Source organism: Thamnophis sirtalis, unplaced genomic scaffold (genome assembly GCF_051295495.1).
Source record: "Thamnophis sirtalis isolate CommonGarterSnake01/CBP01778 unplaced genomic scaffold, rThaSir2_p1.2 scaffold_14, whole genome shotgun sequence".
Classification (NCBI taxonomy): domain Eukaryota; kingdom Metazoa; phylum Chordata; class Lepidosauria; order Squamata; family Natricidae; genus Thamnophis; species Thamnophis sirtalis.
The window spans coordinates 41,306,514-41,332,722 of NW_028261394.1; the positions used below are offsets into that span (position 1 = coordinate 41,306,514).

The 26,209-nt window shown below is 46.2% G+C and overlaps 2 protein-coding genes across 2 annotated transcripts in view; both read right to left on the reverse strand.

Moving 5' to 3' along the window:
- The window catches only part of NETO2 (neuropilin and tolloid like 2), a 42,075-nt gene extending 34,169 nt beyond the window's left edge, over positions 1 to 7,906 (reverse strand). Inside the window, exon 1 of the mRNA XM_087728832.1 lies at positions 7,580 to 7,906. Within this exon, the coding sequence (XP_087584958.1) occupies positions 7,580 to 7,613 (34 nt within the window). The 5' untranslated portion in view covers positions 7,614 to 7,906. The remainder of the gene's footprint in view (positions 1 to 7,579) is intronic.
- A 9,975-nt stretch (positions 7,907 to 17,881) lies between these two features.
- Positions 17,882 to 26,209, reverse strand: part of ITFG1 (integrin alpha FG-GAP repeat containing 1) — a 118,701-nt gene continuing 110,373 nt past the window's right edge. Inside the window, exon 18 of the mRNA XM_087728942.1 lies at positions 17,882 to 19,321. Coding sequence (XP_087585068.1) covers positions 19,262 to 19,321 — 60 coding nt within the window. The 3' untranslated portion in view covers positions 17,882 to 19,261. The remainder of the gene's footprint in view (positions 19,322 to 26,209) is intronic.

Below are 26,209 nucleotides of genomic sequence, written 5' to 3' on the forward strand. Positions count from 1 at the left end.
TAAGGGCTCAATTGGGGTGGTAAACCGAGGACTACACGTATTATGTGCCTTGGGTTATGACTTGAAAGAATGAATAGAACTGGGCACAACACAATTGTGTATGCTTCCGGTTTAGAGTTTAAGACAGTTTAATCTGTCTTAAATACCTTAAAAGATACTCTTTATATGACAGATGGATGAATGAAAGAGATCCGACTTCAAAACCTCATTAAACCAGGATTACTCTTGGAGGACTTTGATTAACCTCTCAATTCCTCATTCCCATAAAACATTCTTATTACCTCCTTAGCCAATTTCCCTTTAATGAGGAGCTTAACTTTCTCCCCCCAAGTATATAAATTTTTACTTATACTCCCAGATTTTACTACAGTGGTACTAAGCAAGAGCTATCCATAGGCGAGACGTTGCACTACTGCTGGTCCTCGACTTTACGACCACAATTGAGCCCCAAATTTTTGTTGCTAAGTGAAGCATTGGTTAAGTGAATTTTGCCTTTTCGTACGACCTTTCTTACCACCGTTGTTAAGCGAATCGCTAGAGTTGTTCAGTTAGTAACAAGGTTGCTAAGGGAATCTGGCTGATAATAATTACATGATCCCAGGGCACTGAATCGTCATAAATAAGAGTCAGTTGCCAAGCATCTTGATCGTGATGCTGCAATGGTCGTTAAGTGTGAAAAATGATCACCTTTTTCAGGATCGTTGTAACTTTGAATGGCCACTGAACAAACTGTTGTAAGTCGAGAACTACCCTCTTTCCCTGAAAATAAGACCTCCCCGGATAATAAGGCCAATCGGGCTTTTGAGCGCATGCGCTAAAATAAGCCCTCCCTGAAAATATTGCAACACAGCAGCAGCCATGAGGTGACCACACTCACCGCCTCCAGCACCTCAAAAATAATAAGACCTCTCCGAAAATAAGGCCAAGCGCTTATTTCAGGGGGTCAAAAGAAAATTATTTTTGAGGAAACACAGTAGTTGTACACAATAAATACTATTCTTGTAAATTTAAAATGAAGGTTAACAACATCATACTCTGGATTTTTGTAGTAAGTTTATAAAAAAGGATTTTGAAAACTTGAAAGTTCCAGAAAGATTGAGATTTTTTTTCACTTTTTTTTTTTTTAAAGAACTGTACGGGCCTCTTCACTCGAGTTCACAGAATTTCAAAGTGATAACTTTGGGGATGTTATTAGAAAGGATAAATGAAGCATGCAGTCCTAGGTCATTTGTGGAAATGAAAGAAAATCATTTTAAGCTTAATATACCCTCAAGTTTGGCGAGCAGAAATATATGTCGCATTTATGTTTTAGAAAAGAGGACCAAAAATAACTTAAAATCATCATGCCTCCCTCTTAGTCAGCAATCAAATTTAGGGAAAGATGCTTGCAAGGCAAAATCTTTTGAGGATTGATTTTTTTTTTTTTCAAAACTTGGGATTTTTCATTTGTTTTCATCCCCAAAACAGACCATCAGAATGATCAAAATGGCTTATTTCAACCTCATTTTAAGATTACTTCACAAACCTATAGGGTTCCTTAAAGCTGACTCAAATTTGTAATTTCTCTTGAGTTATATTGGTTTGGCTCAGCTGTTATTCTTGGTTTATAAAGAAGCGTTTTTCCCTTCTTTAGCAAGTTATTTTCTTCAGGCAGTAAGTCAGCTCATGTACTGTATTAGAAGTAACTAATTTACCTGAAACGTAATCATAACTTGAAATAATGATCTATATGGCTATAGCTCACTTACATTTCCTATAGCAGTCAATTTATTACATGCCACAATAATCATGACTTTTAGATATCTCCTTCAATTTCAGTGGCTTTTTTTCCCCGTTTACATGTTTTGTTTAGTAATTTTGTTATCATTATTCAACATTTCATGCGTGCTCATTTAAAAATAGGTTTTGAAAACATAAAATTAAGTCAAACAACATGCCCCTACATTCTCTGCATTTCTGAAAAGGAAACTGTCAGCTTAAAAGTTATCAAAAGGCTGCAACTTCCTTGGGCATTTGATATTCACACTTACATCCTTGACCAAGTGATATTGCTAAATCTAAATAATAATTAAGCTCATCATCTCTAAAGACGCTATATGATAACGTTGCTTTATCTTGATCCACAAATGCATGAGACCACTTTACTTGAATGCCATAAGAGGTCAGCCTAACTCAAAATATAAATTCTGGCAGCAGCAATTTGGCTGCCTTTTAAATTAAGGAATCAATATTTCAAACCGCCTTCTCTTTCTTAATTCAACATTGGACAAAATAATGCCAGAATTCCCAATGTCTATATGATATCCAAATCTCCAGCGGAGAACAATATATGGGGACCACAAATGTTCTGGGTACAACTGCTTTTCCATAGATGGCCTATTTTTTCCCCCCTCTTTGCATTTTTTTGCTATAGAAGCAGAGGAGACCAATGTTGATCACACGGGGACAAAATTCCAGATAAAGAAGGTTTTAAAATAATTTGAGATCTACGGCAATAGTAAAACACACACAAAATAAAGAAACAAACAGGAATCGTTCAAGGGGGAACGTTTGGAAACGCAGCACCACAATTCATCGCTTTGCAGTTTTTGTGTTTGTAAGCGAGTCCAAGAGTTTGCTTTCATTGACAAAAGGTGATAAATGGCTGGGAAGCCGTGCCTTTTGAAAGCTCAGCTCTTTGGAGCAAACCTGAAAACACTAGTTCATTCTTTTGCAAACAGGAGAAAGAAAGAAAGAAAAAAAAAAACCAACAGCCCAGGAAATCTTGTAGGCTCACAAGCTTTTTTAAAATTAGGATTTGCAGCCCTCTCCTCTTTCTCTTCCCCAAGCCTAATTTCTTCCTTTCTTTTTTTTCCCCCCTGGGATGCTGTAGGAATTGTAAGCTAAAGGCATCCCCTAAAATCAAACGGAGCTGCCAATTGGAAAAGAAACAAGACGGATTCGTGCAGCCATCGGTAGCCAGAAAGAAGCTACAGGGCTCCCTGAATTACATCTGAGAGTAGTCAAATTTTGTACTAAAAAAAAACAAACAAACCGCAAAAAAGCGTTTCAGGATTTCCAGGGGTTAGGCTTAAAATCCTTTTCCAGACCCTGTGGACTTCAGCTTTGCAGCCAGACTGGAAAAAAGACACTCAGATGGGTAGAAAAGAAATTGTGTGTGTATGTGTGTGTGTGTGTGTGTGTTCGAAAAAAGCCAGCTTTCCGATATTAAATGCAAAATAAAAGAATGGCTGTATATCAAGACCGGGTTTTGAAAAAAAGCTATTTGATGTGACAGAATCGACTGTCTACATTAAGACTATTGAGAAAGAGAGAGGCATGATAGAGCTACAATTTTTCTGTGATTGAAAGGGAAAAAAAAAAATTGGAGGCGGGGGGAGGAGAATGTTGCTACATGCTATCTGGAATATCATTACTGCAGCTCTTTTAAAGGTAGTCCTCACTTTACAACCATTGCATTAGTGACCGAAATGACTGAAAAAAAGTGACTTCTAATGTTTTTTCACATTTATGACCATTTGCAGCCTTCCGATGGCCACGTGATCGGAGTTCTTGGGCAACTGGCATGTACTTATGACAGTTGCATGGTCCCAAGGTCATGTGATCACCCCTTTCCCAACCTGAGTTTGACAAGCAAATTCAATGGGGGAAGCCAGATTTGCTTAAAATACCGCACAATTCCCTTAACAAGGGGAGCGATTCGGTGGCCAACGGTGGCCAAACAAGGGTCATAAAACAGGGTAAAATTCATTTAACAACTGCCTTGCTTAGCAACGGAGAATTTGGGTTTCCTTTTGGTTGTAAGCCAAGGATTACCCCATATTTGGATGTGTAATATTACAGTACACTGGGATAAGGATCTTTCCTGTAAAATAAACGTCATTCTACTTAGCTCAACTTAGATTAGATTAGATTTATTACATTTATATGCTGCCCTTTTCCCCGAAGGGGACTCAGGGCGGCTCACAATTCAAGTCGGGAAGGGGGTACAGACAGGGGATAAAAAGACGAACATAACAATACACAATTTAAAAACACACAACAACCATACCATTCGAGGAGGGGGGCAAAAGCTCTTTAGCCCCAGGCCTCCTGAGTAGATATGAATCCTCATCACTAATAGCCGTCAGAACAACTCCCAGCACCCCACACCACCACCCCCATGACTAGATCCAGGCCATTCAATTTTCACAAGGAGCAGGGGACAGAAAGGAGTAGCAGAGTTGGAAGGGACCTTGGAGGTCTTCTAGTCCAACCCACTGCTCAGGCAGGAAACCTTACAGCATTTCAGACAAATCTCTTATCCAATCTCTTCTTTAAAAACTTCCAAGATTGGAGAATCAGAGTTTCTGGAGGCAATTTGTTCTGCTGATGAATTCTTCTCACTGTCAGGAAATTTCTCCTGAGTTCTAAGTTGCTTCTCTTAGTTAGTTCCCATCCATTGCTTCTTGTCCTGCCTTCTGGCGCTTTGAATAACAGAGTTGGAAGGGACCTTGGAGGTCTTCTACTCTAATTTGCTGCTCGAGTAGCAAACCCTACATCATTCCGGACAAAGGCTGTTCAGACGCTTCTTGAAAACCTCCAGTGATGGAATACCCATAACTTCCAGGGGAAAGCCTTCCACTGATTAATTGTTCTCAAGAAATTTCTCCTTAATTCTAGGTTGCTTCTCTCCTTGATTAGTTTCCATCTGTTGCTTCTGGTTGTGCTTTGGAGAATAACTTGACCCCCCCCCCCCGCTCTTCTTCCTATCACCCATCTCTTCCCACTTACTACTGTATGACCAACTTTTTTCCTTACGGTTTATATTGATTGTTTCCTAGTATGATTCGATTGCTTATTTGTACCCTATGAGTATCATTAAGTGCTGTACCTTTTGATTCATGATGAATATATCTTTTCTTTTTATGTAGGCTGAGAGCATTCTATTCTATTCTACTCTACATTCTATTCTATTCTATTCTACATTCTACTCTACTCTTGTCTGCATTCTATTCTATTCTATTCTACTCTACATTCTATTCTATTCTACATTCTATTCTATTCTACTCTACATTCTACTCTAGTCTTGTCTACATTCTATTCTATTCTACTCTACATTCTATTCTATTCTACATTCTATTCTATTCTATTCTACTCTACATTCTACTCTTGTCTACATTCTATTCTATTCTATTCTACTCTACTCTACATTCTATTCTATTCTATTCTACATTCTATTCTATTCTATTCTATTCTACTCTACATTCTACTCTACTCTTGTCTACATTCTATTCTATTCTACTCTACTCTACATTCTATTCTATTCTACATTCTATTCTATTCTACTCTACATTCTATTCTATTCTATTCTATTCTATTCTACTCTACATTCTATTCTATTCTACTCTACATTCTACTCTACTCTTGTCTACATTCTATTCTATTCTACTCTACATTCTATTCTATTCTATTCTATTCTACTCTACATTCTACTCTACTCTACATTCTACTCTACTCTACTCTACTCTACTCTACTCTACTCTACTCTACTCTACTCTACTCTACTCTATATATTCTGTTCTATTCTATTCTTTGTGGCAACCCCTCAGATATTGGAACTGCTATCATATCTCCCCTCCCCAAGGCAAAGAAGTGACCCCCCCTAAGGCAAAGAAAGGCAAAGCAGGAGAGCATCTTTGATGGCTCACCAAAACACGTAGGTACTAGCAATCCCAAGTTCAGAGGACAACATGTTGTAGTTCCTTTTTCTGGCTTTTGTCAAATCCTAAGGAAGAACTGACTGCATGCATGGGAGTGGAGATTGAAGTGGGTTGGGAACACAGTGTGATTCCCTTCCCACATGTGTGGGGATAAGGGAAAGCAGCGTGCATATGTGTTTGTGTGTGTCTGTGTGTCTGTGTGTGTGTGTGTGTTGGAGGGGGAGAGGAAACCGCACACCAATCAGGGAATCCCAGATTCTTTCTTGCACCACAAAGCCTGCCTGCTTTCTCCAACTGGTACCCAGGGAGTTTCAAGAACCTCAAGGAAATCCGGAATCCTTCCTTGGTAAGGAAGAAGGATGCCAAATTGTTGGATGGAAACTGCCAGATTTAAATCCCCCCCCCACACTCCGTTGGCCAAGTAGTCTAGAGCAGGTGTCACCAACCTTTCGGATCTCAGGTCCGAACTAAATTCATAATTTAAAATCCCGCGGACTACTAATATGATTTTTTTAAAAACAACAACAACAACAGATAAACAGTATTTAGTGCAATATTTTAAAAAAAATGCAAACAATTTTTCTCCGGACCACCAAAATTTTCTCACAGACCACCAGTTGGTGACCACGGACCACCAGTTGGTGACCACGGATCTAGAGCCAACAAGCCTTAGAGAAGCTTTAAGGAATCAAGAGTTTTGATCTAGAAGGAGGGAAACTTCAGCCTCTTCGGTGAGGTGCGTTATCACCAGTATTTGCAGAAAAAGCGCCCTGACCAGAAAACCGGGAGATGATGGATTCTAGTTCCCATTTTACGCACGGAAGCCGGCTGGGTGACTCGGGGGCCAGTCCTTTTCTCTCATCCCAACCCACCTCCCCACCTCATAGGGTTGTTGCCGCGGCGGGGGGGGGGGGGACGGACACAGGAGGAGGGATGTGCCCCTTCGACACCCCCCCCCCCAAATACCAGTAAGATAAGCCGAAGAGATCAATGTGGCTCGAGAGAGGGAAGAAGGAGAAAAAGGGGTTGCAATCCTTTCCTGAATTTTGGCTGAAATGAGGAAGATGCTAACCGGTGTGGGTTGCTGCATTCAGTGGGATTAATGAATGAATGAATGAATAATAGAAATAATCCCACTCCCTGTGCCGTTTCCTCTCTATATAAAGGACTTTGGTGAGGGGTGTGTGTGTGTGTGTCCCCCCCAGCCCCTGCTTGGTCCCTATGGGGCAGCAGCAAACCCTAACCTCTGGCTTTTCTCCCCCCCTCCCCAATTGTCGGATTTCCCCCAGCGCAAAAACAACATCTGGAGGGTCCCTGGAGGAAGCGCGGCTGGGGGACACCCCCCCCCCAAGACACCCCCCCAACTCCCCCCTCCAACACCGCATCCTGAGGCAGCGCTCCCTTTGGGCTCTTTCAAGACCCCCCCCCTCCGGCAGGGTCTCCCCCCCACCCCACCCCGAAGGCTCGTCTGACCCCCCGAAAACGGAATCCAGGCAATTGGAAGCCGACCTTCGTGCGTGGGGGAAAGGAAGAGATCTAGCTAGCCAGCCACGCGCGACTCCGATCGGGAGTCTATTGACAAGCAAAGCTTCCCGTGGGCGGAAAGGGGAACCAAAAACACAACCCGCCGACCGGGTTGGCAACTCCTGGGTGGGCTGCGAGCGGAGGAGGGGACCCTAACCCGGATTCCACCGGGGGAAGGGGGGGGGAAACGCTTGCCTTTCTTTCCCCACGCGCGCCCAGACCCCGGAGGAAGGGTCGCCCGCACGCTCCCTCCCTCTCGCCTTTCTTGCCCGCCGGGGAGGATGGGGGTTGTAGTCCTGGCTTGATATGGAGGGGCAAGGAAGACCCCCCACACACACACTCTCTAGCCCTACCTTCCAGCACCGGGTAGAGCTGGTCCAGAGCCATCTTCCCTCGCCTGCCCGGCGCGCAGGGCGCGGAGACCGTCTGGCGATGGGAAGCCGGCGCGGCTCAGCCGGAGGGGCGCATCCTCCTCCTCCTCCTCTTCTTCCCGACGCCGCTGCTCCTTCCCCTGCTCGCCCCTCCGGCGGCGGCGGCCCCGGTTCGCTCCCGCTGCCTCCGCCCGCCGCGGCCGCCCCTTCATGCCGGCGGGCAGTTACGGAAGAAAGGCGGGCAGCTCCATCCTCCTCTTCTTCTTCCTCGCCTTCCTCCTCCTCCTCCTCCTTGCGCGCCCGGTCCGCAGCCGGCACAGCCCCGACTGGGCGAGCGGGCGAAGGGGCGCGGAGGGGCGGGAAGGAGGAGGGAGGGGGAGAGGGAAGGGAGGGAGGGAGGGAGGAGGAGAGGAGGAGGAGGGAGAGTCTTGTACGCATGTGCCCCTCGGCTCTTCTCCCCTCCTCCCACAGCCTGGGTAACCCCCCCCCCAACCACACATACCCCACACCCACCCCAGGCACGCGCCTGCCAACCAGCCAGCCGTACAGCCCCCTTGCCAAGCCTGGTCCGGTCTGCCCCGTTGGAGAAGGCGCAAGGGGGGTCACGTCCCCCCCTCCCCAGGAACACCCTTGCTTTTGCCTTGGGCCAGGGGTGAAATTCAACAGTTTCTGGAGAACCGGTAGCGGAAAATTAATTTTGAGTAGTTTGGAGAACCGGCAAATGCCATCTCTGACTGGCCCCAGAGTGGGGTGGAAATGAGGATTTTGCAGCATCCTTCCCCCCTGGAGTGGGGTGGGAATAGAGATTCTCTCTGGAGTAGGGAGGGAAAGGAGATTTTGCAGTAACCTTCCCCCTGGAGTGGGGTGGAAGTGCAGATTTTGCAGTCTCCTTCCCCCTGGAGTGGGGAAGAAATGAAGATTTTGCAATCTCCTTTCCTCTGGAGTGGGGAAGAAATGAGGATTTTGCAGCATCCTTCCCCCCTGGAGTGGGGTGGGAATAGAGATTCTCCCTGGAGTAGGGAGGGAATGGAGATTTTACAGTATCCTTCCCCTGGAGTGAGGGAATGGGGATGTTGCAGTATCCTTCCCTCTGGAGTGAGGTGGGAATGAAGTTTTTGTAGTATTATCCCCCTGGAGTGGGGTGGAAGTGGAGATTTTGCAGTAACCTTCCCCCTGGAGTGGGATGGGAATGGGGATTTTGCAGTATCCTCCCCCCCCCTCAGTGGGAAAGCAATGGGGATTTTGCAGTCTCCTTCCCCTGCCACGCCCACCAAGCCAAGCCCACAGAACCGGTAGTAAAAAAATTTGAATTTCACCACTGCTTTGGGTTCCCCCTTTGTCTGGATTCCTGCAGGTCGGGACTCCACAGCTCCGTGTGTGTGTGTGTGTGTGTGTGTGTGTGTGTGTGTGTGTGTCCGTCCCCATCACATATCAAGATCAGATACCCCAACCGCAAACCAGCATCTTTGGGGTAACCTCTTTGCAAATCTCGAGCAAAGTATGGGATCGAGTGTGGTGGTGGTGGTGGGGTCTGCGTGTGTGTAAAATCCAGGATGTTGGTTTGAAGAAACCATGGTGAAATGACCTCTTGGGCTCTTCCACAAGTCCTCTCCCATCATATTTGCTCGCCTGCTCTTGCAATCGCCTGAGAAGTGTGTGTGGGTATGTGTCTCTCTCTCTCTGTGTCTCTCTCTCTGTGTGTGCCCGGAGTTCACCTTTGGGGGGAATTCTATGGATTATCCGACAACTCGCTTTCCCTCCCTTTCCTTTTGCTTAAAAATCAACCACAAAACCTCTACTCGTTTTTAAGTTGTTTATTCAAAACTCCTGGAGGGCCATTGGCGAAAGGTCTATATGAGTAAGAAGCTGGATCCAGACAAAGTAAACTCAAAGGAAAGGCAAAAGAGAAGAGGGAAGGGAGGTGGGAGGGGACAGGCATTTGTGAGGCTGGGAAGGAGGAGAGGGGAGTAGCCCCAGGATCCTCAAGTGGGCAGGAAGGTGGAAGATAAGAGATTGGTGGCAGAGGGGAAAATGAAGGGTGCAGGTGGAAAGAAGAGGCAGGAACGGAGACGAGGTGTAGACAGAGAGAGACGGAGACAGAGAGGAGAGGAGAGTAATTTAGGGGACCATAAGTCTTAGCTTTGAGCAGTGAAGTGGCCTAGAGGGGAAGACGCTGGGAAAGGTTGAGAGTTCAACCCTCCTCGGCAGCCTCAGATGTTTCTCTTATCAGAGCACAAAGAGTGAACTTCTGCTGTGGACTCTGCATAGGCGTTGGGAAGGGCATCGGGCCAGGAAAGGCTCAGCTCCATTCAGCCGCCCCAATTCCATCCCTACAAAAGGGTCTTAAAAAGGAATAAAAAATCTAACCTTGGCTTCAGTTCCCAGCTCTACTGTCACATCTGAAGACTCTGTGTTTGTTTGTTTGTTTTGTTTGTTTGTTTTATTTATTTATAGGCCGCCCTTTTCCCTGAGGGGACTCAGGGCGGCTTACAATCAAAAAGGAAGGGGAGTGTAAGACAATATAAAAAAAGAAATGTGCACAAAGTAAATTAGACAATAAAACTCAACATTCACTCAGCATTCGGGAGGGGCGAAAATAAGATTATCCCCAGGCCTGACGGGTCTGTGCATGTGCAGAGTGCCTTTCCTTCCGCCGGAGATGGCCTTGACTCCAGAGTCTTGGCAAAGCCGTTGACACCACTCCACCTTCTCCTTTTCCCCTCCCTGCAATCTCCGGGGAGTTATAAAGGTGGAGTAAAGGGCCAGTTGCCCCCCCCCCCTCGGTGTTACCTGAAATGCTTTCCCCCTCTGCCCTTTTCAGAGAGGGGGTCTCAGCACTTAAAACGATTTGGGCGAGAGGGAAAGCTGGTGATCCCGCCTGTTGGACAAGATCTTCTGAGCTGCATTTCCAGTGGATGGTATCGTCTGGGCTGATGCGTTGGGTTGCTGCCTTGGGAACGAGTGAAAGGGAGGGTTGGGGGGGGGGAGAAGAGAGCAGGTTGGGCAGCTATTTTAAATCGTTCTGAACACGAGCCGAGCTCCTGTACCGCGTGGTGTGTGATTGTGTGTGTGTGTGTGTACGCTAATCAAGGCTGGGCAAGGCAAACTGGGATAGTTCACAGAAAAACCCTGTTTGAATCCCCTTCGGAGGCGATGGAATCCAGCCGCTCTGGGTAACTACAGCGTTTGATTGAATCAAATGCCTTTTGGAAAAGACATAAGAGAGATGTCTCACTCCCCAATCCGCCTGGACAAATGTGCCTGCTTCTCTTTCAATTTTATTGCGATTTTTGTTCCTTGGGCAGCTGGCCAACCGTGGTGGATCTCCCGGCGTGAGCAGCAACAGCAGGTGCTTTAAGCAAATTTGGGAACCCCTCCTGAAGAGCATGAAGATGGGAGGGGGGGGGGGTTGCCTGAGGCTTTGCCAGGAGCTGGCCGAGTGTCTCCTGTGAGCGATCGAGGAGAAGGTCCGTCCATCAATCTGCCAGGATGTTCTTTTAATCACTGATGAGGGAGGCATGCATTAGACTGGACCATAGGTATCAAATTTGATTTCATTGAGGGCTGCATCAGTTGTGTTTGACCTTGGGGGGGGGGCGTAGGGGTGTGGCCAGCTCAATGTCACTCGTGTTGGGGGGGCACCTATGGTGGCCCAAGCGCTCCGCCACCGAAAACGATGGGTGGGGAACGGAAGGATTTATATTCCTTGCAGACAGCTGGTCATTTGCATCCTCTTAGAGCAGTGTTTCTCAACCTTAGCGACTTTAAGTCCTATGGACTTCAACTCCCAGAATCCCCCAGCCAGCATAGCTGGCTGGGGAATTCTGGGAGTTGAAGTCCACAGGACTTAAAGTTGCCAAGGTTGAGAAACACTGTCTTAGAGGGTCGTTGAGGCCACTTGGAGGTTTATCTGTGTCCTCAGGGTCACCTGAGTGGTGCTCCTGGCTCCTTTTCCCCCCAAAAAATTGAAAAAAAAAAGTCTTAAAAAAAATTGCAGACCACAGGAACCATTTGCATCACTCAGGTGATCCTGAGGACACAGGACTCCGAGTGCTTCAACCACCTCCCCGAAAAGGTTGCAAATGACCAGCTGTCTGCAAGGATTATAAATCCTTCCCTTTCACACTATCCTTTCAGAGCTGAAGAATCTTCTTGGATGAGAAGCGAAATGTCTTCAAAAGAAAAAAAACAAGAAAGCCCAGTTGCCTCCTGAAAAAAAGAATCTTTGGGACAAGTGGTGGGGTACGTACCTTGTGACTTAAAGAGGGCGTAGTAGAGGCTGTGTTGCCCATGTCCCCCTTTTCAGTCCTTTCAAGTGTGAAATCATCTCTATCAGCATTTCTAACAGGTTATTTCTTTCTTTTTCCCCGGGAAAAGCCGCGTTTTCTCACCAGTTTTTTTGTTAGATTTTAGCTTGTACCACCGCTAATGATTTCAAGGTTTCCCCGCTCCCCCTCCTCTTGCTTCTTTGTCTTATTCTGCTTTAACACACTCGCTTTCCAGAGCATGTTAGACATAGGCAGCTAAGTCTTCCTTCTTTGCCTTTTCGATGAAGCGTGCGATTCCCGCTCTGTTGATTGTCGCTGGGGAGGAACTTTTCGAGACTTAAAGCCCTTCATGGTATTGGACCTGGGTACTTGAGAGACCGCCTGCTGCCAATCACCTCCACTAGACCGATTAGATCCCACAGATTAGGCCTCCTCCGAATTCCATCCGCCGGCCAGTGTCGACTGGCGACTACCCGGAGGAGAGCCTTCTCTGTGGCTGCTCCGACCCTTTGGAACAAACTCCCCGTGGAGATTCGAACCCTCACCACCCTCCAGGCCTTCCGCAAAGCCTTCAAAACCTGGCTGTTCCGGCAGGCCTGGGGCTAAAGAGCTCTTGCCCCCGTCTCGAATTGGTATGACTGTTGTGTGTTTTTAAATTATGTATTGTTATGTTTCGTTTTTTATTTTTTGTCTGTACTCCCCCTTCCCTGATTTGATTTGTTAGCCACCCTGAGTCCCCTTCGGGGGGAAAGGGCGGCATATAAATATAATAAAATGAAATGAAAATGAAATGAACTTTGAAAATTGATCAACCCCACGGTCGTCTAATTCATAATTTGCTATAAAGTTGATGCTTTTCAATTGCGTATGAAACCTCAAATGCCGGGGAAATCCGGAGATTCGGGCAGTTCGAATGAGGGTATAAAGATTTATTGCAAGCTTAAGCTCTCTACAAGAATCTGAGCTACTAACAGCCAAGGGAAATGAGCGGGAATTAAGACGGCAGTCAAAGTGGGCTGACTCCGTGACCTGACAAAAGGGCGAATGACAAAACCGTGCCCGACTAAACCGCATTGCTAAAACCGCCATGTCATCAACGCGCCGACAACAGCGCGGCGACAACAGCGCAGAGACAGAAGGGCGCTTTACAACAGCACGTCGACAGAAAGCCGATTTAACTTAAGGTAAGGGTTAGGTTTAGGGTTAGGTTTAGGGTTACGTTTAGGGTTAGGGTTAGCGTTACGTTTAGGGCTAGGTTTAGGTTTAGGGTTAGGTTTAGTTTTACAATGCGCTTCTGTCGCCGCGCTGTTGTTGGCGCGATTCAGCGCTCATTCGTCGGAGCGCTTTAGAACACACCATTTTGTTGGGCGCGGTTTTGTTGTTCGCCCTTTTGTTGGTGAACCGGCTGACTCAGATCTGTTGTGGGCACGCAGAGACTCATGACTGATGACGCGTTTGACCCTTCCCTCGCCCTCAGCCTACTCATCTCCTACACAAAAAGACTGCAGCCACTTCCTCTTTCTTTCTCATCATCAAACTGAGACTCATTTTTTTTTCATTACAGGCAGTCCTCGACTTACAACAGTTCTTTAGTGACGGTTCAAAATTACAATGGCACTGAAAAAAAGCGGGTTGTGACCATTTTTCACACTGATGACAGCTGTAGCATCTCCATGATCGTGTGTTCAAAATTGCCAAAATGGCAATTGACTCATATTTATGACGGTTGCACTATCCTGGAGTCATTTTGCAACCTTCTGACAAGCAAGGTCAGTGGGGTAGCCGGATTCACTTACTAACTGAACAACTGCTGTGGCCTAGAGGTGGAACTCTCGCCTCACAATCAGGAGGTTGTGAGTTCGATCCTAGGTAGAGGCAGATGTAGGGTCTCCTGCTACGGCAGGGGGTTGGACTAGATGACCTGCAAGGTCCCTTCCAACTCTGTTAATCTGTTAACTGCGGTGATTCACTTAAAAAGTTGTAAAATGAGGCAAAACTCACTGAGCAACATAAATTGTGGTCGTAAGTTGAGGACTATCTGTATCCTCATTTAAGCAAGAATTTTCAAGAGTATTATTATAAATTCACCCCAAAATAAAAGGTGGCATTTATAAAGTCTTCTGAAGCTATGGAAAGGCTTTCCAATCAGTAAGATTATAGGAAGTAATGTGTGCACCACCGTATTTGCTGCCGTTAATAACTGGATACCTAAATTGTAATATGGAAATTATATGTATTCTCAAAAGCATACGCACAATATAATTGTGCATTTGGGATTTTGCTAGCTTTTGACGTGTCTGGTTTCCAGCACTAAAGGAAACAACACGTAACTGAATTCAAAGAGTTAATAAACCTAATAAATTGCTTTTTAATCTATTTAATAGCCATACTTACTTAAAAGGAGCTTAAAATAGAGTCCGTCTCTTTTGTGTTGAAAGATTACTGAAACATCGACAAACAGATGCAGCCTATCGTAATCTGCTAAGTATTTTAAAACAGGCAAGATGTGCTGTCTTTCCTTTTGCAAACATTACTGAGGAATTTATTGGAGTCTGAACAAAAGAATTGAGAGGGGGGATTGGAATGAGGAAAAAGGGGGAAAAATTAAGGATTTTCACGCAGTAGACGGGGCCAGCTAATTTAAAGCGGAATAACAGTGTGGGCAAAGGGAGCGGTGGCTCAGTGGCTAAGACGCTGAGCTTGTCAATCAGAAAGGTCGGCAGTTCGGCGGTTCGAATCCCTAGCGCCGCGTAACGGAGTGAGCTCCCGTTACTTGTCTCAGCTTCTGCTAACCTAGGTGTTCGAAAGCATGTAAAAATGCAAGTAGAAAAATAGGAAGGTAACGGCGCACCGTGTGCTTTATCCAAAATATTGCACAGCCCCTAATATCTAATCGGAGTAATAGTGATGGTTATTAGGGGAAGCTTAAATATATGGAATCAAAGATGGAATTCGGTGGGTGTTATGTTTCATCGAAGGTGGATTTCCAGGATTTAAAAGCAGCTGACATCAACACAACTCACGAGGAGTTCTGTTAGTGCTGGAATTACAACTCATTTTGAGCCAGACACACTAAGATTCGATCTTTATTAAGATTTTTACAACCAGAAGAAACATACTAACACCAGGCTCTTTCTGATTGCTGTGTGTGTGATGTAATACAACAGGAGATTATCGTTACCGTTGTTTTCCATAAAACTAATTCACGCTGAAAATGTAACCAAGTTTCAGAATGTAATTGCAAAGTGTGGTGGTAATTATATTTTGCTTCAATTGGAAAAAAAGGAGCATTTTGTAGGCAGACATCTTTGGTGTTTGCCTTCAAAAGGTATTTGAAATCATCTTAGCGTCTAATGACGCCTAATTTAAAAGCTTCTAGCCAATCCCACATTGTTTTAAGGCAGCGAATGTCATCTTCTTTTAAGCTCTACAGTGATTTGATTTTGCTTTAGTCTTAGCATGTTGTTACGGATTTACTAATTTGTGGCTTATCTAAGGAATTAAGCAAACTCCAGCTTACTGTTATGCATGAATTCAGGATTTTGATTAAGGTTTGTCTTTGATTTTTGGTCTGTCTAATAAAAATACTGCTGTGATATAGATTTTGGACCAATAAGGCACACTTGTTTCAATAATGGGAACTCTCGATGTATTTTCAGTGATGGAGAAAATGAAGAAATAAGACAGGCGGACTTCAGCTCAGATTGTCACAAGCGGCTCGCTATTATTACTACATTAGCTGATGGGTCACCCACCCAGAGGCCCTCAATATATTAATTCAAAAGTGGTTCGGTAGATTTGACAAACCGGTTCTACCAAATAGGTGCGAACTGGTAGGAACCAGAGGTGGGTTCCTACCAGTTCGCACCTATTCGGTAGAACCGGTTCGTCAAATCTACCGAACTGGTTAGAAGAGGTTCCACCAGTGGACCCGGAAAGCAGGCCACACCTACAGAAGAGGTTCCAAAAATTTTTGAAACCCACCACTGGTCCTTGGATATGATTATTCTACACTATCATGCTCATATTTATAAAACTCAGTGCCTCTGTGAAAGGTAAGGATGACTACTGCGTTTGTGGTGCAATCAGAACATTGCGTGTGTTGAAGTTGTTTTAACGCAAACCAAAGATGCCTTTTTAAAAACAAGTTTACATCCTATTCTTACGCATGCCAGTGCTGTGTGTGGGAGGTAATTTAAGGTGGTTCTGACAAGTGTCGTCAGCATCTTCATATCTGGTCACATGGGCGGCAAGCCACTCCCATCCAGTCACATGGGCGGCAAGCCACTCCCACAAAGGAGGCCACACCCACAGAGTAGGTTCGAACAATTTTTGAAACCCACCACTGGTAGGAACCCACCTCTGTCTGAAATCATCAGATCTTTGAGGTAGGCTCCCTCTGGGCTATTGGAACTCTTTAGTTTATTGTGGCAAAACAACCATCTCGAAAGCCTGCCAGAAGTGTCCTCTGAGCCCGCTGATGCCTTGCAGAATCAAAATCAACTCATAATTTTCTGTTTCTTCTTCACTCCTCACTCCCTCTCAAGACTAGCTGATGCTTACTTAATAGCTGTTGAACGTCTCCTTCAAAGCCACCTCTCCACCCCTCTACAGAAAAGGACCGGAGTGGCTTTAGTTCTACCGCACTTAAGAGAATAATGCAGGGTACCAAGTACCAGCTTCAGGTGTCTAATAGATTGTGGCAAGTCGATTGGAAAAGAGAACATACTTCAAGACTCAACAAAACTTGGGAGCAAGGCTGCGACAGAGAGGGGTGGGAGAGAAGCACACTTCATTCAAGTCCTTTGCTGCTGTCTTATAAAATGCTTCAATGAAGGAGGGGCAAGGTGAAGAGAAGCCACTGAGAAAGAAAACCTTTGCCGTCTAGTTTATAGCAATAGCAATAGCAGTTAGACTTATATACCGCTTCATAGGGCTTTCAACCCTCTCTAAGCGGTTTACAGAGTCAGCATATCGCCCCCAACAGCAATCCGGGTCCTCATTTCACCCACCTCGGAAGGATGGAAGGCTGAGTCAACCCTGAGCCAGTGAGATTTGAACAGCCGAACTGCTGAACTAGCAGTCAGCTGAAGTAGCCTGCAGTACAGCACTTTAACCACTGTGCCACCTCGGCTCCTAGTTTAGGTGTGTCCAATCTGTGCCCTGGTCCGCACGCGATTCAAGACAGCTGGTCCTGTGGTTCCACAAGATCATAATAAGCGTTTAACATTCTTATGTGATTTTTTTAGCGATATTGGTATACATTAACTATATATTTGATATGCATGTTCTGACCCAGGCTTCGCAAGAGCATGAAGCAGACTCCTTGTTTGACAAAAAACCCGTTTTATTAATTGACTGTGAATTCTGCTCATTCACATCCAACAAAGTCTTTCAAGGGAGGATTTACAGTCACAGACCTTATCTGGCTTGGAGAGCTGCCAGGCTGATATCTGCAAAACTTGGGAAGGAGTCTCGGAGAGTCACAAACCAATTAAGTGAACGAATTGTCTCCGGAAAACTCCACTCCCCTTTTGCTCCTCTTTTATTCCCTCTGGGAGGGGCCATTCATCGTCCACCTGTGGCCTTCCTCCCAAGTTGACCCTTGTTCTTTAGCTGTTCCCTTCGTCTGGCAACTCTGCACACGCGCACCCTGGGAACAGGCTCCAGCTGTTCATCTGCCTCAATGATTCTGAAGGCAGCTGATAACTGTTCGACAGCCCTGGCCCCCTCTCTGCCTCCGACACACAGCCATCATCTGAGCCTTCCCCAGACTCCAGGACTGGCCCATGCTCCTCCCCAACCTCCTCACTGTCCGAATGTGCTGCCAGTTCTGCAAATTTTCTCCTTAGTTCTAAGTTGGTTCTCTCTTGGTTGAGTTTCCACCCATTGCTTGTTTTCTTGCCTTCAAGTGAATTGGAGAATAGGTTGACCCCTTCCTCTTTGTGGCAGCCCCTCAAATATGAAAGGAAGCCACGCTCCAGTTGACCATTTGCAAATTAAACCAATAAACGAGTTAACGTAATGGACAGTGTTTATTAGGAATACAGCCAAGAATGTTAAAAAAAACAAACCATAAACCAAATGTAAGGAAGAAAGCAACAGAGCTTTTACATAAAAGGCTGCTTCCAATAGTTTTCTTAATCAAATAGCCGCAGCTTAATTCTTATTCGGAAAACGCTGGAGTTTTCTTTCCGCATAGACATGGTTCGGTATGCAACGAGAAGATTAGAGGCAGGGGAGGGTTTCTGGCGACATTCCTGCCGGTTCGGTGCGCACGCAATTTTGGTGCTCTCTCTCTCTCACGCACACAATTGTGCAGCTGCCTATTCTATTAGTTCTCCGCATGCGGAGAACATTTTAAAAGGTCCAAAATAAAAAAAAGAAGATGTCGCGACGAGTGGGGAAACAGTTCAGGGGCGTGGCGAGCATGCCGTCCACACTGGTCGGGAGACCCAGTCTCCGTTTCCACGATCGGTTCCACCAAACTGATGCGAACCGGTTAGGAACTCACCTCTGGTTAGAGGGAAATCATAATATAACCTAATCCAGCCCTTCATCGTAACAGGCTGTGGAGAGGCACAATTTTTCCTTGATCCTTTCCCCAAGAACATTTTAATTTTTTTACCTATCGGCTGTTTTCATGATTAAGATTTAGGAGAATTGCATGATAACTACGAGTAAGGGTGGTCTTATCCTGCAGAGGATGAATTTTTAGGGTTGGCATAATTTCCAAAGGCAGGCTGCATTATGTCGATTGGTTTCTGATCTGCGATCAGTCTTTGCTCTGATATTATTAGGGCGCTTTAATCTTCCGAAATGAAGCTTTCCTTTGCACTTGATTGGAGACAAAGATTAAGACAAACAATCCAAAGCATTTCAAGTTAAAAAAGAAAGAAAGAAAGAAAGAAAGAAAGAAAGATCTTCCAGTGCAATCTGAACAATCTAACAGTTTGCTGGAGGATTAAATTATAAACATGGAAGTCATATTTTGGAAAGATATAAAGGATGATTGGACTTATTCAAGTGGCACTAGGGGTTGGAGTATTTTTTTGGCTCACTGAAACTTCAATTTACGCAGAACCGTCTTTTCAGGAAAGACAGTTACATGGAAAGGAAGTGAGAATACGGAATGCATGCAGTGAGATCAACGTCAGGGAGAGGAATTTGTTCAATAAAAGACATAATGGCGAATATATACAATCCGTCCCTTGAAATGGGCTCGAGGTTATAGCTTTACAAATAAATTAAAAGGAAGGCGGGGGGGAAACAAACCAACGACAACATCTCAACATTTACAAATACCACAGCAAAACGCTTCCTTCAGTCTGTAATTGTGATTCGGTAGGTTAGCCTGGATCGAATCTCAGTTCCTCCGTCGAGCTACAAAGGTTGATCACATTGCATCGAAATGGAATCGGTGGGCTTCCTGCCTTTTTTCGCGATCATCCGCTTTCTGGAACAACGGCAACAATAAAACGATTATTTTAATGGGGGGGGGGGGGAAATAAATACGCTGCACCCAATGCTGATGATCAGAACTGTAAAAAACCACACAACAAATGATTACCCGAAAAGAGACTGCTGGAATAAGGGGGTGGGCTTCAAAACTGTTAGCAAAGGGTTCTCTGCCCGGTTGCTGGATGGGTACGGGCGTGGCCTAGTTGGCCTCCTGCACCATGACGGGAGGGGCGTTTTTGCCCTCCCTGGGCTCTAGAGGCTTCCCTTGAGCCTCTGGGAGGGTGAAAATGACCCCCCCCCCCAGCCTCCAGAGGCCCTCTAGAGCAGTGTTTCTCAACCTTGGCGACTTTAAGTCCCGTGGACTTCTACTCCCAGAATTCCCCAGCCAGCTATGCTCTAGAGGCTAGAAATGGCCCCGTTTCTGGATTCCCGAACTTCCAGTAGGCCCATTTTTCGGCCTCCCTGAGTTTCCATACGCATCCTGCACTTACCTGCATTCAAAACGGGCCACGTTGGGACTCCTGGGAGGAGTACGGTGGGCGGGGACAGTCAAGGGTGGGATTTGGGGGTTACCCGAACTGTACAGAATCTTAGCTAGAGTTTCTCCCGAACCCCTGCGAACCCCCAGCAGCCCACCCCGGGCTTATCAATGCTTACTAAAACTCTTGATGGAGAGTAGTTTATTAGCCATCAGGCGGAAGAATCTAGGCAAAAGTGGTCGCCATGAATCGAAACTCTTTGGCGCAAGGCCGTTGCTGGTCCATCAAGCTTTTTGCTTTTAAGCCAATAAAACAAAAAGGAACACGTACAGGACAGAACATACATGCTGAATCTTGTGTGTGTGTGTGTGTAGCTTGAAAGCTTCCTGTTCCAGTTTTATTTTGAATAGGGTATCTCTCTCTTGTCCTATTCACAATGCCCACTTTTGACCTAATTACGTGTGTTGGTGAAGAGACGAGGTGGCTCAGGGACTAAGACGCTGAGCTTGTCGATCAGAAAGGTCAGTAGTTTGGCAGTTCGAATCCCTAGTGCCACGTAATGGAGTGAGCTCCCGTTACTTGTCCCAGCTTCTGCCCACCTAGCAGTTCGAAAGCATGGAAAAATGCAAGTGGAAAAATAGGGGCCATCTTTGGTGGGAAGGGAACAGCGTTCCGTGCGCCTTCCGGGTTGAGTCATGCCGAGCACATGACCACGGAGACGTCTTCGGACAGCGCTGGCTCTTTGGCTTTGAAACGGAGATGAGCACCGCCCTCTAGAGTCGGGAACGACTAGCACATATGTGCAAGGAGAACATTTACCTTTGCCTTATGTGTTTTGGAAGAATTATCCTACTGGAACAATGCTATCAGTCTCATTAAAAGCCCTGAGAAAATACGCAATTCCCAAAAGGTGGCTACACTTTTTAAATAAACATAGACCTATTTCAGAGATTTGTTTTAAAAATGGTATTTATTTTTGTCCTGCCTTTATTATTTTCACAGATAACTCAAGGTGGCGAAGAAACCTAACACTCTGCCCTCCTCCTGTTTTCCCCACATCAACCACCCTATAAGTTCAGTTGGGTCGAGAGAGGATGATTGGCCCAAAATCACCCAGCTGGCTTTTCTGCCTAAGGCGGGACTAGAACTCATCATCTCCTGGTGATTGGCCCAAAGTCACCCAGCTGGCTTACATGCCTAAGGCGGGACTAGAAATCACCATCTCCTGGTGATTGGCCCAAAGTCACCCAGCTGGCTTACATGTCTAAGGCGGGACTAGAAATCACCATCTCCTGGTGATTGGCCCAAAATCACCCAGCTGGCTTTTCTGCCTAAGGCGGGACTAGAACTCACCATCTCCTGGTGATTGGCCCAAAGTCATCCAGCTGGCTTTTCTGCCTAAGGCGGGACTAGAAATCACCATCTCCTGGTGATTGGCCCAAAGTCACCCAGCTGGCTTACATGCCTAAGGCGGGACTAGAAATCACCATCTCCTCATGATTGGCCCAAAGTCACCCAGCTGGCTTACGTGCCTAAGGCGGGACTAGAACTCATTATCTCCTGGTGATTGGCCCAAAGTCATCCAGCTGGCTTTTCTGCCTAAGACGGGACTAGAACTCACCATCTCCTGGTGATTGGCCCAAAGTCACCCAGCTGGCTTTTCTGCCTAAGGCGGGACTAGAATCACCTGGTGATTGGCCCAAAGTCACCCAGCTGGCTTACATGCCTAAGGCGGGACTAGAAATCACCATCTCCTGCTGATTGGCTCAAAATCATCCAGCTGGCTTTTCTGCCTAAGGCGGAACTAGAAATCATCATCTCCTGGTGATTGGCCCAAAGTCATCCAGCTGGCTTACATGCCTAAGGCAGGACTAGAACTCACCATCTCCTGGTGATTGGCCCAAAGTCACCCAGCTGGCTTACATGCCTAAGGCGGGACTAGAACTAATCATCTCCTAGTGATTGGCCCAAAGTCATCCAGCTGGCTTTTCTGCCTAAGGCGGGACTAGAACTCACCATCTCCCGGTGATTGGCCCAAAGTCACCCTGCCAGCTTTTATGCCTAAGGCAGGACTAGAACTCCCCGTCTCCTGCTTTCTAGCCTATTGCCTTCACCACCAGGCCAAACTGGCTCTCTCCATCCAACACCACTTTGTTATCAATTGTGCTCATCCTCTGCTTGTTGATTTTCCACCCGGCGACTGCTTAACTAGGAAGCGGAATCCCGGAACAGATCAATCTTAAATCTGACCCAGCATGGCTCTGCCTTGTATCCATCGTCAAGGAGAAGTCAAAAGCAAACAAGGGGGATGATGGTTCTGTCTGAAGGTGGCATGTGAGACATGCATCATTAGCATCGCACCCTTAATCTGACAAGGTGTTCTTGCTCCCTGTGGGTGAGCCAGGACTTCAGGTTGACGGGGCGGCGGGGGGGGGGGCGCTCTGGATTTTTTTTTACTGTCAGCCCTTTTACCCTTCAGGGAAAAGTGTGGCATTCAGGTGTTAATCACACTGCCGTCTTCTTGGCAGGAACGTGCTCCTGCCACAAAGGACCTGGCGGGACTCAGTCTATAAAAACACCCCATGACATATTCCCTTCCACCCGTCCATGATCTCCGCGGAGAAAATTCACGCTGCATAATGGTACCCGCATACCTTCCTGTCTGCCTTTCCGCTTCCCCGTTCTTAATGCTGAACCCGTTTTTATTTTCTGTCTCACGGATGACATTTTCGAAAAGGTCACTTCGGAACTTTTCGTCAATGCAGGGATCTAAACAAGCAGACACACACACACAGACACACACACACACGGCCTGCGTTTGTGGGCAGCCCGCCGGGTCGGGATTCTCTCGATAGAATCGTAACGGGTGCATCCGGTCCCGCTTAAAAGGCAACGAACCACTGCGTGGTTATTTCGTGTAACCATCGGCAGTGAAAAGCAATAGCAATAGCAGTTAGACTTATATACCGCTTCATAGGGCTTTCAGCCCTCTCTAAGCGGTTTACAGAGTCAGCATATTGCCCCCAACAACAATCCGGGTCCTCATTTTACCCACCTCGGAAGGATGGAAGGCTGAGTCAACCCTGAGCCGGTGAGATTTGAACAGCCAAACTGCAGAACTGCAGTCAGCTGAAGTAGCCTGCAGTGCTGCATTTAACCACTGCACCACCTCGGCTCTTCTAGCAAAGGATTTTAAGGTCAGGGCTTGCTTTGCGAGCAAAATTATATTGCCAAAACCCAATTAAAAAAAACAAAACAAAAACAGAAATTTATTTGTTTGCTTTGGGGTTCCGTACAGCAGCTTCTTGTCGGATAATGGAACAAAAGGCTAAAGTGACTCGCAAACAAAGTCACTTGTTAAGTGACTGCTGTGGTCATTAAGGGAACATGAAGGGTCTCGAGTGAAACAATTGTTCATCATTACGGCCCAGTTTTGCTGACAACGGGAAGTATGTGCTGGGTTAAAAGCAAAGGCATCGTAAAACATGGCCAGGTGATCACCAGACTCTGCAAAGGACTATAAAAGTGGGCTGGTTGCCAAGTGTCCAAAATGCAATTATGTGGCTGTGTCCGGGAAGGGTCAGAACTTTGCAGCAGGGTCATTTGCACCCTGTCTAGGGAGTCCACCCGCCCTCTGAATGGATTGCTAAGCAACCAGGCATAGTTTGAGGACTTCTGCATTGAAGGTGCATTGGGGAAGAAGTAGGAAATCTATGCCTTGGTGAGCCTCAGTGGCGCAGTGGTTAGAGTGCAGTACTGCAGGTTACTTCTGCTGACTGCCAGCTGCCTGTAATTTGGTAGTTTGAATATCACCGATCTGCCAATCACCTCCAATAGACCGATTAGATCCCACAGATTAGGCCTCCTCCGAATTCCATCCGCCGGCCAGTGCCGACTGGCGACTACCCGGAGGAGAGCCTTCTCTGTGGCTGCTCCGACCCTCTGGAACGAACTCCCCGTGGAGATTCGAACCCTCACCACCCTCCAGGCCTTCCGCAAAGCCCTTAAAACCTGGCTGTTCCGACAGGCCTGGGGCTAAAGAGCTGTTGCCCCCGTCTCGAATGGTATGACTGTTGTGTGTTTTTAAATTATGTATTGTTATGTTTCGTCTTTTTTATTTTCTGTCTGTACCCCCCTTCCCTGATTTGAATTGTGAGCCGCCCTGAGTCCCCTTCGGGGGAAAAGGGCAGCATATAAATATAATCAAATCAAATCAAATCAATCAATCACCAGGCTCAAGGTTGACTCAGCCTTCCATCCTTCTGAGGTGGGTAAAATGAGGACCCAGATTGTTGAGTCCAAGAGACTGAGTCTGTAAATCACATAGAGAGGGCTGCAAAGCACTGTAAAGCAGTATATAAGTCTAAGTGCTATTGTTATCTTCCTTCCTTCCTATTAGAATGCAGTATTGCAGGCTAACTCTGCCCACTGCCATGAGTTCAATTCTATCTGGCTCAAGGTTGACTCAGCCTTCCATCCTTCCGAGGTGGGTAAAATGAGGACCCAGATTGTTGGGTCCAAGAGACTGAGTCTGTAAACCACTTAGAGAGGGCTGCAAAGCACTGTAAAGCAGTATATACTGTAAGTCTATTGGTGAAGACTTTAAACTAGGATAGCTAGCAAGACAGGGTGTTTAGGAATATTTCTCTCTGAGGCGCCTCGATATCTAAGAATTAGGATTTATGCGCCCTTTGGATTTTGGTAATCATGCAAGTTCATAAGTGCTTTCCTGGGGTGCCACAAATGGCCTTGAGAGAAAAGGCTTGGTGTGCTGAGAAACTCTAAAAGACAGTGGGAAGGGGAGGAATTTGACCAGAAATTGGTAACGCAAGCCATCATTGATTTTACTTCTCTGCAGGAAATGCTTCTGGCATGTTGAAGGAACCGCACCACAGGAATTCTCATTTAGCCTTAATGGCGAAGCATACAGATGCTTTCTCTGCTGCATCCCATCTCTTGCAACACAGAGGAGGGGGGGAAAATGGTCCATCCTAAGTGTTATCACTTGAAGAGGCTGTCTATATAGAAGAGGCCTTGTGGGGGCATCGTGTGTGTGTGTGTGTGTGTGTCTGTGTATGTGTATATATATATATATTCAATGGTTAAATAGATTAATAGTGTATAAAGGCAGATATCTCTTTAATGGTTTTTACACTTTGCTGATGTTAGTGGTGTTTAATGAAAGCTAAGTGAGCAATATATTTTAAGTTCTGGAGATCGCGGTGTCTGTTTCTTCTTCTATAACAGTGATGGGCAACCTTTTTGGCATGGTGTGTCAAAAATCGGCAAAAAATCGAGCGTAACTCGCGTTGTGTGTCACTTCGACAAAAACATAATTTTGCGCAATTTATAGTTGCTGCTAATGGCGCTCACAGTTCCCGTTGGCACTCCGCTGTTCCCTGCTGTGGTGCGGTTGTAACCGACAGTCCCAGGAGTAGACTCTCTGTGCCGGCCTGACTGGAGAGAGGCGCGCACTGTTCCCGCGCTCCTCTCCTGCGGGTCCTCCCTCGCCGCGCTGATGACGTGTGTGCGCACGGCACGCACGCCTTACCAGCAGCCCCTGCGCTCAGAAAGGGGCGGCGGCAATACAGTAAGTGAGTGTGGGTGGGGGAGATCACACGTCCCGCCCCCCCCCCCCCCGTTCCTCCAGCACAGATTCTTTCATCCTCGGCGGCCGTGCAGGAGCCGAGGATGAATCGCATGAAATCCTGTGCGTGTCACCCCAAATGGCTACGCGTGTCAGCACTGACACGCGTGTCATAGGTTCGCCATCACTGTTCTATAACAACTGGAATTCGTATTTTTAGGATGATTTGCAATACACACACACACACACACACACACACACACACACACACACAAACACACTGTATATATGCCTTTAAGATAAACCACTGTTTAAAAGACAAACCTCTATGTACTGTATTTTGCTCCTGGTGTCAGGCCTGCATTTATATTCCTTTTAGAATTTTGGCCTGCCGCACTTTCTCTTATTTCATTATGCTGTTTCTTTAAGTATAGTCAATGGGAGGGGGGATTAGAAGGAGTAGGATTTTGGAAGGTATTGTTTTTCATTCTTTGCTAGAAGCCAAGGTCATCCTTTGTTCTCCGCACCAGTACACCTGACCGGAAGAAGCTGGGCATGGACGCCAGCGTGGAAGAAGGAGATTGGACCATGTGATGGGCTGTGGGTGTGGGGACAAGATCATGAACTTTTAACTGGGTGGGATTCTGATGTAACTTCCAGAGTTGGGATCCCACAGCTATGTGCCAACATGCCTGCTTTATTAAATTGGAACTTTAAGGATAGTTTTGCCTTCGATTCTGATTTGATTCTACATGGTATTCGGAACGCTGGCACCTGGGTTGTCTCAAAATAGTAGTCACGCTGTGCACACTCTGCC